The sequence below is a fragment of the Anabrus simplex genome, chromosome 1, assembly GCF_040414725.1.
Source record: "Anabrus simplex isolate iqAnaSimp1 chromosome 1, ASM4041472v1, whole genome shotgun sequence".
Taxonomy (NCBI): domain Eukaryota; kingdom Metazoa; phylum Arthropoda; class Insecta; order Orthoptera; family Tettigoniidae; genus Anabrus; species Anabrus simplex.
The window spans coordinates 1,519,525,554-1,519,538,574 of NC_090265.1; the positions used below are offsets into that span (position 1 = coordinate 1,519,525,554).

At 37.3% G+C, this 13,021-nt stretch overlaps 1 protein-coding gene across 2 annotated transcripts in view; it reads left to right on the top strand.

Annotated features, from left to right (window-relative positions):
* Nucleotides 1–13,021, top strand: part of qin — an 870,645-nt gene that overhangs the window by 635,563 nt on the left and 222,061 nt on the right. For both annotated transcript variants that reach the window (XM_067138014.2, XM_067138015.2), the window contains one exon: nucleotides 12,088–12,230. In XM_067138014.2, the coding sequence (XP_066994115.1) occupies nucleotides 12,088–12,230 (143 nt within the window). The remainder of the gene's footprint in view (nucleotides 1–12,087; nucleotides 12,231–13,021) is intronic.

Genomic DNA, 13,021 nt, shown 5'->3' on the forward strand with positions numbered 1-13,021 from the left:
CTTACTTCCTTCTTACAGAATACTGCTGATCGCAACTGCGAGCTCACTGCATTAGCTTTACTACACCTTGATTCAATCTCGCTTACTGTATTACCATCCCGGGACAACACACAACCTAAATACTTGAAATTATCGACCTGTTCTAGCTTTGTATCACCAATCTGACATTCAATTCTGTTGAATTTCTTACCTACTAATATCAATTTGGTCTTTGAGAGGCTAATTTTCATACCATGCTCATTGCACGTATTTTCAAGTTCCAAGATATTAGACTGCAGGCTTTCGGTACAGTCTGCCATTAAGACTAAGTCGTCAGCATAAGCCAGACTCCGTACTACATTTCCAGCTAACTGAATCCCTCCCTGCCATTTTATACCTTTCAGCAGATGATCCATGTAAACTACAAACAGCAAAGGTGAAAGATTACAGCCTTGTATAATCCCTGTAAGTACCTGGAACAAAGAACTCATTCTACCATCAATTCTCACTGAAGCCCAATTGTCAACTTAAATGCCTTTGATTGATTTTAGTAATCTACCTTTAATTCCATAGTCCCCCAGTATAGCGAACATCTTTTCCCTCGGTACCCTGTCATATGCTTTCTCTAGATCTACAAAACATAAACACAACTGCCTATTCCTCTCGTAGCATTTTTCAATTACCTGGCACATACTGAAAATCTGATCGTGACTGCCTCTCTGTGGTCTGAAACCATACTGGTTTTCATCCATTCCAAGATGCCAGTGAATACTTTGCCTGGTATACTAATCAATGAGATACTTTGATAGTTGTTGCAATCCTTCCTGTTCCCTTGCTTATAGATAGGTGCAATTATTGCTTTTGTCCAATCTGAAGGTACCTTACCAACACTCCACGCTAATTTTACTACTCTATGAAGCCATTTCATCCCTGCCTTCTCACTGTACTTCACCATTTCAGGTCTAATTTCATCTATTCCTGCTGCCTTATTACATTGGAGTTTATTTACTATCCTTTCCATTTCCTCAAGCATAATTTCACCAACATCCTTTTCCTCCTCCCCATGAGCTTGGTTGTTTGCAACACCACCATGATGATTTCCTTTTACATTGAGAAGATGTTCAAAATATTCCCTCCACCTCTCCAGTGCTTCCCTGGGATCTGTTATGAGTTCACCTGAATTATTCAAAACACTGTTCATTTCCTTTTTCCCTTCCTTCCTCAGATTCTTTATTACTGTCCAGAAAGGTTTCCCTGCTGCTTGACCTAGCCTTTCCAGGTTATTACCAAAATCTTTGCATGACTTCTTTTTGGATTCAACAACTATTTGTTTCCCTCTGTTTCTTTCATCTACATACAAATCCCTGGCTGCCTCGGCCCTTGTTTGGGGCCATTTCTGATAAGCCCTCTTTTTACGTTTACAATCTGCTCTTACTTCATCATTCCTCCAAGATGTTCGCCTTTTTCCATCTTTACACACAGTTGTTCCTAGTTATTCCCTTGCTGTTTCTACTACAGCATCCCTCTATGCCACCCATTCACTTTCTATATCCTGAACCTGCTTTCATTCTTCTGTTCAAAACTTCTCACTAATCATGTCCATGTACTTCTGTCTAATTTGCTTGTCCTGGAGATTTTCTGCCCTTATTCGTTTGCAGACAGATTTCACTTTCTCTACCCTACGCCTAGAGATACTTAGTTCACTACAGATCAGATAGTGGTCTGTATCATCGAAAAATCTGCAAAAAACTCATACATTCCTAACAGATTTCCTGAATTCAAAGTCTGTTAAGATATAGTCTATTATGGATCTAGTACCCCTAGCCTCGCATGTGTAGCGGTGAATAGCCTTATGCTTGAAGAATGTATTCGTAACAGCTAAACCCATACTAGCACAGAAGTCCAGCAAACGCTTCCCATTCCCATTAGCTTCCATATCTTCCCCACATTTACCAATCACCCTTTCGTATCCTTCAGTTCTATTCCCAACTCTCACATTGAAATTGCCCATTAGTACTATTCTATCCTTGCTGTTGACCCTGACCATGATGTCACTCAATGCTTCATAAAACTTGTCAACTTCATCCTCATCTGCACCCTCACATGGTGAATACACGGACACAATTCTTGTCCTAATTCCTCCCACTGACAAATCTTCCCACATCATTCGCTCATTTACGTGCCTAACAGAAATTATGTTGCATGCAATGGTATCCCTGATAAAGAGCTCTACCCCAGACTCTGCCCTTCCCTTTCTAACACCCGTCAAGTACACTTTATAATCTCCTCTCTCTTCCTCATTATCTCCCCTTACCCAAATATCACTTACTCCTGGCACATCCAAATGCATCCTCTTTGCTGACTTAGCCAGTTCTACCTTCTTTCTTCCATAAGCCCCATTAATATTGATAGTTCCCCATCGAATTCCATTTTGTTCGCCAAGTTGTTTCCAAGGAGTAAATCTTTTCATTGGTATTTCATCCTTTCCTGAGAAATGGTAGACAAGCAGTTTTGTACTGAAATTGAATTATCATCCAGTGTGCATTATCAATGCTATAGCTGTAGATGAACGTATGTTGCTCAATAAGATTTATAACCATATTAAGATTGTGTTATCTGAATCTCAGCATGGATTTGTACCCAACAGATCAGTTATCACCAATCTTTTAGGCTATACACATAATTTGCATGATACCATTAATACCAACGGAAGGACTGATGTTGTTTATATGGATTTCGAAAAAGCGTTTGATAAATCCGACCATATAATTTTAATTGCGAAAATGTATAAATTTGGTTTTTGTAAATAGTTGGTCCAGTTAATGTGGTCAATCAACAGCAGTTTGTTCCTATTAACAATAAATTGTCAGATAATTTTATCAGTCCTCCTGGGGTACTGCAAGGTTCTAATCTTGGACCTCTTGTTTTAAATTCTAATTAATGATTTACCAGACAATATTTGCCACTCTGTTTACTTTTTGCTGATTATTTGAAACTTTAGAAATACTAATAATGCTAACCGAATGCTAGGGTTTTTGTTAAGAAATTAGAGATCTTTTACCCAGCTCTCTGTATTGAATAAATTATCTTACCTTAGTAAGGAGATAACTGGAATATTCTGCAGTAATTTGGAGCCCGTATACAAAGCAACAAGTAATTGCTATTGAAATTGTACAAAATAATTTCCTACATCACCTTTATTTCAAACCTTTTAGTACTTTTTGCCGTTTCGACACATCAACCCAGTTATTGAGGAATATATTTCAATTTCCTTCATTGAAAACCAGACGGTCCTTGATTTCTATAGAAATACTGAGGAAAAATTGTAATAGGATGATTTGATTCTTTGGATCTTTTAAACCGCATTTAATTCCATGTTCTGCAGACAAGATCACATCGGAGCCATTTATTTAATGTTCAAAGGTCTAAAACATTGCATCAATCAAATTCACCTTTCGTAAATATGGCAACGCTTTATTATACTCTAACAGAAGATGTCTATATATTCACTGAATCAGATAATGAATTCAGTAAGAAACTAGAAACCTGCCGCTACAATTTGTAAATATTTTATAATTCTCTCTGGTCATATTTCCCAGTGTACTCATTTGTGTTCTAAGTTTGTTTTTTGTATTTTCTTTTGTTTTGTACCATGTGATTTCTTAGTGCATTTTTAATTTCTTTTAAGTTTTAAATTATATCATATATGATAATATATTTTTTTTTTAAACTTGGTTTTGTTAAATTTTAACTTCATAGATATAGATCGATAATGAATGTTAAGAAGGTACTTAATTGGGTGTAAAACTTGTGTACTTTCAGGTAAATAAATGCATTTCTGTAGCCACTTCATCAACACCTGATGTTTTGCCACTTTTCATTTTCTTTATAGTGCCTTCTATTTCCAACATAGTTATATCTTCTGTTTGGTTTTCTTTTACCATTTCTTCTCAGTGTTCCTCCACTTCCTCCAGTGCTCTGAATTTGATATTAATTTAGCAAAATACTCCTCCCACTGCTGGAGAATATCCTCTCTTCACGTCAAAATTTGTCCTGTATCTGTCCTTACAAATTTTGTCTCTTCTCTCCTGTTTGCTTTGCTTTTAACCAATCCATAAAACACTTCTTCCTTCCTTCACATCCTCTCACAAGGTTTTGGTGAAGTTTTCCCAGCACTTCTGTTTCTCTTCCTGTTTAATCTTCTAACATGCTTTCTTTGCTTCATGATCGTTACGCATACTTTCTGCATTTATGCCTCGTAGCCATCTCCTCCAGGTTTTTTGTTTTTCTTTCACTGCATCCCCTTACTTTGTTATTCTACCAGGGTGTCTCCTTTTCCTTCTCTGATTTTCTACCATAATTGTGTGTCTTCTGCACATTTTACTATTCCTGGTTTGAACTTGGCCCATTCCTCTTCAACATTGTCAGCCTCTCCTTTAGGAATTTGTTTTCTTCAGTTCTTCTGGGAAGTTTTCTTGTGTTCTGTATCTTTTTTTCTTTTCTTTTTGTCTCTTTTAATTTCACCATTTTACCAAGTCTTAATTTAGCTACTACAATTTTATGGTCTCCTTCAAAATCTTCTCTAGGGATAACTGTCACATCTTCCAATTCTTTGCATTTCTCTCTCTCTCTCTCTCAGCTAAAATAAGATCAATCACTGTTTTTGTACTCTTTTGTCCCCATCCATATCTAGTTATTTTTCTGAGCTATGTATTGCCTACTATTAATCCATTCCTCTCACTAAAATTTAATAATTGTTCTCCTTGTGCATTTTTATTTCCATAACTGAAAGGACCAATTATTTCTTCTTTACCTTCCCTGGCTGTTACTGTGTGGGCATTCATGTCTTCCATTATCACCACTTCTTTATCTTCAATGCACCTCTCCAGTTCCTCCAAGGACTCCTCTAGACTATCTTCGATATTACCAGCCGGGCTGAGTGGCTCAGACGGTTGAGGCACTGGCCTCCTGATCCCAACTTGGCAGGTTCGATCCTGGCTCAGTCTGGTGATATTTGAAGGTTCTCAAATACGTCAGCCTCGTGTCGTTTGATTTACTGACACGTAAAAGAACTCCTGTGGGACTAAATTCCGGCACCTGTCTAAGGTGCATATACTTGGATAAAACCTACTCCATTATAGCAGTTTTGCACCTCCACTCCGAAACAACTGAAACCCCTTCCTCAATCTCTTTTGACCCTGTGTGGGTGGGGGATGCAGATGAAGAATTCACCCATGGTATCCTTGTGATTAGTACCACCACGCAGGGAACGCCGTGGGTCGCTTTTACTTGCACGTAGTACCACTATATGAGGTACCCAATAGGTTTGTGATTAGTAGCAATAGAGTACGTTCGCAGCTTTTACAGTGCCTGTGATTCGTACCCCTATATGCTTAACACCATGGGGTTAGCGATACCACGGTTCTGCCTTGCCTATGCTTAGTACCCACCATGTGAAGAACACCGCGGGATAGTGCAGGTCCCTGTGTTAGTCCACTTATGTGAGGAACGCCATAGGTTTGCGGTGCCTGTATAGGTTTGCACTGCGTGTAAATAGTGCCGCAGTGTGCGAAACACAAAAGGTCTACGTTGCATGTGCGAATTTCATTACCTGTGAGTAGTACCATAATGTGTGGAATACCGCGAGTCTATGCTACTTTTGATTAGTACCGCAACATGACAAATAGCATGGTTAAATTTTCCTAGTGATAAGTACCATTTTGAGGGGCCAATGACCTGGATTTTGGACCAGTTTCGATTACAAGCATCATCGGTTCAGTATTGCGCTTTAGACTCGGTTCCTTGGTCAGTAATACTATTATTTAACATTAGTTTCTGGGAATCTGGGGCCTTTTGGGTTAGATCCACTGATTGTTTTAACTTCATATCCATCCATTGATTTTTCGTCCTCACGTTTTGCATTGTGGTCAGTGGAAGATTTTTGACTTTCAACTTGTCATTACATTTCATCTCATTTCGTAGCATTAGGGGCCGATGATCTAGATGTTAGGCCCCTTTAATCAACAAGCATCATCATCATAATCATCATCATCCTAATCAGCAATCTCCTTTGTCCCTTCTCTTTCAACTTGTTTGCACTCAATCCCAACAATGCAGTGTCCTTCTTTTCCATGTATCCTATTAGTTCTTCTGTCTTGCCATTAAGAGTCAAGACATTTATGATTGCAATCTTCTTCACAGTCTTCTACTTTAATTAAACTTTTCCAAGTATAACACTGTTACCATATGTTTTACTCAAAACTGAAAAGAGTTGGCTTCAGATATTACTGATTTTTCATCCTTAATGGGGAACAGGTTGATGGACTATAGTTGTGGACAATCTCTCTCTGCATTCAGAAGATGAGTGGGTTCGAATCTCTCCGTCAACTGTCCTGAGAATAGGTTCCTATTGTTTATAATTTCACTTCCTGGCAAATCCCAGGACAATTCCTGACAGCAGATTCCTTCCACCTGCTTATCGTATTTCATTGACAATCATTAGCTCCTCGCCTGACGTTGGCGACATAAAGACATGTCTTTATTGAGTACTCTTTACAAGAGTCTGTACCATGCCTATTCAAGCAGTAAAGCCGTATCCAGCAGTCAAATCATGCCGTATAACTTCATAAGAAAATGGATTTGTCATTTTCCACCTTTCAGTACCAACAAGTTATACTTAATAGTACATGTTTTGGTCTATTTTAGCTTCTTCAGCTATGAATGTAATATGTTTATTTAACACAAAAACGATGGTATATTTAACACAAAAACGATGGTCTCCCACCACCTTGAATTATGGAGGGGTCAAAATGACCCAAGCTTGAGATATACTTTTAAATTTGGTTATTAATTACATTAAAACAGAAATGGGGTAGGTTTTCTGTTTTTAGTATTGAAAATTAGTTCCAATGCTCTTCTTGATCATTATACTATATTTTAAACTATATAATTACCGGTACATTGTAAATTCAGACATACGAGTACTCAATAAATGCAGATATATCAATGTAGGTATAATCAGTTAAAAATCGCTCTTGATTTTCTTATTAGTTCTCTGAGTCTATACCATGCCTATTCAATCATGTTAATACACAATTATGTGAATAGCACGTGGTTAAGTTCAATATGTGTGTGTGAATGAAGGATATCGCCCTCAAAGTTCACTGTTCACGAACATTGTGCATGGGTAACAATCATTTTCTTTGTTCCAGTGCATTTCTTACAGACAATCTTTCTGCTTGCATCACACATGTGCACATCCTTCATGTTCTTCTTAAATTAACATATAATTTCCTGTGTTTATGGTCAGGTTGGGGTTCATTATCACCTGCAGTTTGTGTCCATTTTTTTAATGCATGTTTACCTTGTTAAGTTTCTCAGCAAGTTGTAGCAGAAACTTTCGGCATGATATCCTGATATTTGTAACATGCTTATACAGCATGCAAGTGTTTATTCTTGCTAAGTATAGGATGGTACTGAATGTGTGTAACGGCCGCTTATGTGCAGTTGGTTTCTTAGTATACTTTCTGGACACTTGGTTCACAACGTCAATTCCATACTTGTGCCATCGTAGCATGTTACCACGTTTGGCTTCTTTCTTTCTGTCCCTAATTGCACATCTGAGTGAAGAGAACTGAGGACCAGTACATTCTAATTGACTTTCCCTTGATGAAGGGTCAAAGTTATGTCTTTATTTTTTAGCACCTTGGTTTTCTGAGAAGGATTTCTATGAAGCAAAAGCAGCAGCTGTGAAGATGCTGCAAGAGAAGTAACTTGTTTATGTGTTTGTAATTCTTTTGTTAACTTGTAGGAATAGAAAATGTTTGTGTTCTTTGAAATTGTGTGTTATTATTTGCCCGTGATCTCGCGTTCCCTATACAGTCTCTTCTGAGAATCACAGTAATGATCATCACCTCTGAAGATTGCCATCTCTGCACGTGTATGTCAATTCACATCAGTTCAAGGATATGAAGCGGATCTAAAAAATTTACACATCAAAGATAGACAGAAATACATAGGCACTAAGGAGGTATCAAAATTTACATTTGGGGGGGGGGGGAGGGGAGGAACTACATTTAAGATTATAATAATAATAAAACTAAAATTACAGTTTCAGAAAAGGGATTGACGTGAACAGAAAATTGCCAGTAAACTATTCAACCCATTGAAAGCTCATTAAAAATCCCTTACATAATTTACATAATAATAATAATAAGAATAATAATAGTAATAGTTATGGGAGCAGTAATAATAAAAATAGTAATAAACCGAAAGGTGTCGTTGACCTCACCAGAGCATGACGTAACTGAAAATTAATTGACAAACTAGCCAGCTGGACTCACGGTATTACACCACCCTGTATTCTGTGCTAGACTAGTAAGGAGGGAGGAAGTGTTGGAGCTCTTCATTAAGATAAGTTCCAAATTTCAGGTATAAAAGGATACAGACAGAATTTCAACATGAATCTTCACACATTTCTAAGTATTTTCAAGTGTGTTTTGATAGAATCTGATGATTTCCTTTCAAGAACGAAACATGCCAGCATTTTTTGTGAAGTTTTTGTTTTTTTTGTTTTCAGGTATAATTCTATCATATGTTTTCTTTTTCAGGTAGTTTCTAAATTTTATTTATTCATTACTTAGTTTCAACAGATTGAAAAACCTAATGGTTATAAATCTCAGTGTGAGGGTTTCTTGCATAAACTTAATTTTTAAGCTCCCCCATAAATAAAAGTCACAAACAGTTAAATCTGGGGACCGTGATGGCCATACGTCCGTACTAGTACACTGTCTTCAAAAAAAGTTTCCTCAATTAAGTTTAATATGTCATTAGCTGTATGCTCGGTGTCAGAATCTTGCTGAAAATATCCATTTCGACTGCCAGTGTCAGCCAGTTTGTCAAAAAATAGTTTGATATTATCCCTCTCTCTTTGTGCATTAACTGTGCCCTGATAAAAGATAGGTCCTAAAATTCTTTATCCATTGAACCAAGAACTGTCTCCCCAGCTCATGTTTCCATAGTGATGATGGATCCTGGTTTCAATCTACACAAGGCTGAGGGCATGGCTGAATAGAATTTGGACCAGCCATGGTATATACACTGATTTGCTCCATAAGTGGAGCATATTGCCTTCTCCAGAGTAATGTGACTGTGGTGATAAGAGACAGTTTATCTAACACATTGTACAAAAGTGTTTTCTGAAGGCTTACTCTGGTAAACCTGGCAACTATATCAATATGACACTATACTCAATGTACTACCTAAGGAACTTGGATATATGAATTATGCACATAGTTGCTGCTTTTCTCTTGATGCTTTTTATAACTGTCCTTAGAATGTCTTGATGCAGCATTCCATGCTATCCTATCTTGAGCTAACCTTTTCATATCTAAGTAACTACTACATCCTACATCTACTCTAATCTGCCTTTTGTATTCCAGCTTTGGTCTATTCTTTCTGCCTACACCTGCCTCATAAACTAAATAAACAAGTCCTGGGTGTCCTATTATTCTCTCTCTTCTTCAGGTCAAATTTTACCAAATCAATTCAGTATCCATTCAATCTGAATCATGATTCGATCTAACAGTCTGAACTTTAGCATTCTTCTGTAACACCACCCACATTTCAAAAGCTTCTATTCTTGTTTCTGAACTAGCTATTGTCGATGTTTCACTTCAATACATGGCCACGGTCTATAAAAAGTCTTTTACAAGTAACGCATTTCATCTTGGTCTGTGGTGGAATGATTATCTATAACAAATTCCATCTTGTAAGTTAGAGAAGTTCTACCTTTCCACCATTCTAAAATCTTACGATTCTTTAAAATTAAAAAAACATTCATTTATGTTAAAAGTTGGTACAGGTTCCGTTTTTCATAGTAAAACATCTTCAGCCGTGATCTTGATTTACAGTTAAAATATGCACAAAAACACAGATTACATAAGTAAAACACAATTAACCATTCATATTAAAAATAAAGTCTAAATATCTAAAGCGCCTTTGGTTTTTTCTTCACTGTCACTATTCGACATCTCTTGATGTTAAAGGTGCATTATGCATAAAATACCACTTGGAAATTATTCCCAAGGCAAACAGATCTTAAAAGTTTCTTGGTAAATAAATGAAACAACAGTGTACAACTATGCAAATATTTAATTATGAAAGTGATCAGGCTGTCATGTTTAATAAGACCTTGAGTTTACTCGCCACCTGACACCTCTCACGGATGACACACACCAGGCCACCTCCTGCGCTCAAAGTTGCTTTCCTGCTAGTGTTGTATCTGTGTGTGCCAGCAAGGTCTGCATGCATGGCAGAGGGAGGGGGAACAACAACTGAAGGAGGTGAAGTAGAATGTTCCATTTAAGTGGGGGAAATTCTTCCTTCTGTAAGCTATCTTGTTATTGACACCAAGTAGGTTTAATACGAGAGGTATTGAATCAAAGGATTCCTATTTTCTATGTTGTTGTTCAGATCATGTTTATTATTGCAGAACTCGTCCAGGAATAGGTTCTTCATTGTATTCATGAAGCACCCTTTCTTTACTCTCTTCCTGAGGGCTTACTATGATAAACCTGGCAACAATGCCAATGTGACATTTGACTCAATGTACTACCTAAGGAATCTGGATATATGAATTATGCATATAGCTGCTGATTTTCTTTTTGTGGTTATTTTACTGTCCATAGACTGTTTTTATGCAGCACTCCATGCTACCGGAAAGAAATAAAAAAATCCGGCTTTGCTGTTTTTTAATATAATAATCCCACAATTTTACAAATAACAAACATATTTAGAAAAAATGAAAGTCCAAGTAGCTTACTCCCCCCATAATACAAATGCGAATACATTTTTTTTAATCACAGCAGTGTTAACCCAAAAAACAGTAGTTATACAGATTCAGATTAAAGTTTTTACAGGCTTAATTGTGCTAGCTGTGAAGCCTCGTACGTTGGGCAAACCAGGTGATACTTCACAGCTAGACGCATGGAACACATAAATGTCAGTAAACACTGAAAATTCTCTGTTATAAGTAACCACATGGAAGAGTCCGGACATACGTATACCTCCATAGAACAAGATCTGGAGGTAATAAAAAGAGTGAATACGCCTACAAAATCCCTAAGACGACTTGGACAAGATGCTGGGGTTTCGAAGAGCTCAGATGGCGGACTCCAAAAATGTTAAAACTAAAACCATACAAGGTATCTGTAGTACACAAACTGCATCCACGTGATCATGGTAAGTGGGTACATTTTTGTAATTGGATGTTGGGAAATGATCGTGATGAAATCATTGATCCACGTTTAATATTTTTCTCTGACGAACCACGGTTCCATTTACACGGGTATGTTTCGACGCAGAATAACAGATATTAGAATATACAAAACCCCCATCACATACACAGAATTCCTCTACATGAAGAACAGATCGCAGTATGGCATGCAGTGAATGGATTGAAATAAAATGTGTAAAGACATAGTTCTGGCTTAAACTGTTGTGTGTTACATAGCTAGAACTATTATCTCAATGTATATATATTTCATCCAGTTTATTCAGATAGAAACAAGACTATCAAGTCCAAGAACACTCTTAAAGCACCATGTGTTTCATATCATTATAAGCGTTTATGTTGTATTTGTGTATATTTTCAACCATTGCATATGTTTCCAGTGTTTTGTGTTCCATGAACACAAGACAGTTTAAGCCAGAACTAAGAACTTTTTAAGTTCCAAGTACTGCTTACCATGTGTACGTTACATTTCAAGGTAATGTTTTGCAACCCATTGATGTGTTTCCAGGCAATCGCCTTTAGGTATATAATTTTTTATTATGATGATTGTTATCAGATTCCCCTTGATTTGATTTTCAACAAGAACTGATGATGACTCCAAAGGAGTCGAAACCGGTCTTCTTATAAATTAATATATTTTACATTGTGTTGAATGGTGGAACATCCCTCAAACTCTATCATATTATCTATTTGGTATGTACTATACATACTGAACATGACCTAATGTGTTGAAAGTTTTAGAATACAATGTGGTCGTGAATATTCAATATTCATTTTTCAGTCTTGGTATAGCTTGTACGATCTTTTTCTTCTAGGGAGAAATTGAGAACTTTTCACTGCCCATAGAGCTTTGGGTTAAAGATGTTATACCCGGAGGTCCATTGGAACCTACAACTGAGCATTGGTCTACTGTGAATCAGAAACTAGTCGATCAGGGTCTTGCAATTCCTGTTCGCAGGTGAGTTGAGGTTCATGACATGGCTTTCCCTTCACAATGGGCTTGCCTGAGATAATGCATATTTTTATGAATAAAACACTGATTATTGAATTTAATCAAGGATGACCCAATTAGTGCACACACAAAATGAATAACCACACTTCACGAATTATTGGCTATTTACAAAAGTCTCTTGTCCTCACAGCGGATGTTCAGGTGACAGTCTTGACCTGCAATGTGTGATCTTCCATAATCTTGACTGATAGGTTTCAACTTTCTCTTGCCTTTACACCCACCAGTCAATTAACACAACAGCTCCATGCAGTCAGGTTGAAATGCACGTCTGTTGGCTATCACAGCCATCGCTACTGTAGATACGGCTTGACTCCAGTCAAGTGACGCGACCCTCTATGCACTGAACTGGTTACTAACACTCAACAAGACAACTCAACTCTACTATGACAACTCAAGGCAAGCCTGCTTGTATATACCTGGTGATGAAGTTCTATCATCTTTATGGTGTGATGAGAATAAGTGTGTTCTAGTTGTGCCTTCCAGAAAATTCACAGACACATCAGACGAAGGAGACAATGGAAGTTGAGATAAACAACATTAAGCACACACTGACTGAACCCATCCCTTACAGGATATAAGTTAATACTCGTAACCAGTGGAATCATTGTCACTCACAGTGATGTGGAATACAAGGAGGGAAGCACAAAACAATTAACAGAAGAAACATACAAACAAAGGGCAGAAATACAACCAAAAACAAGGAACAAATTAACACCACCAAACCACCTAGTACTTAC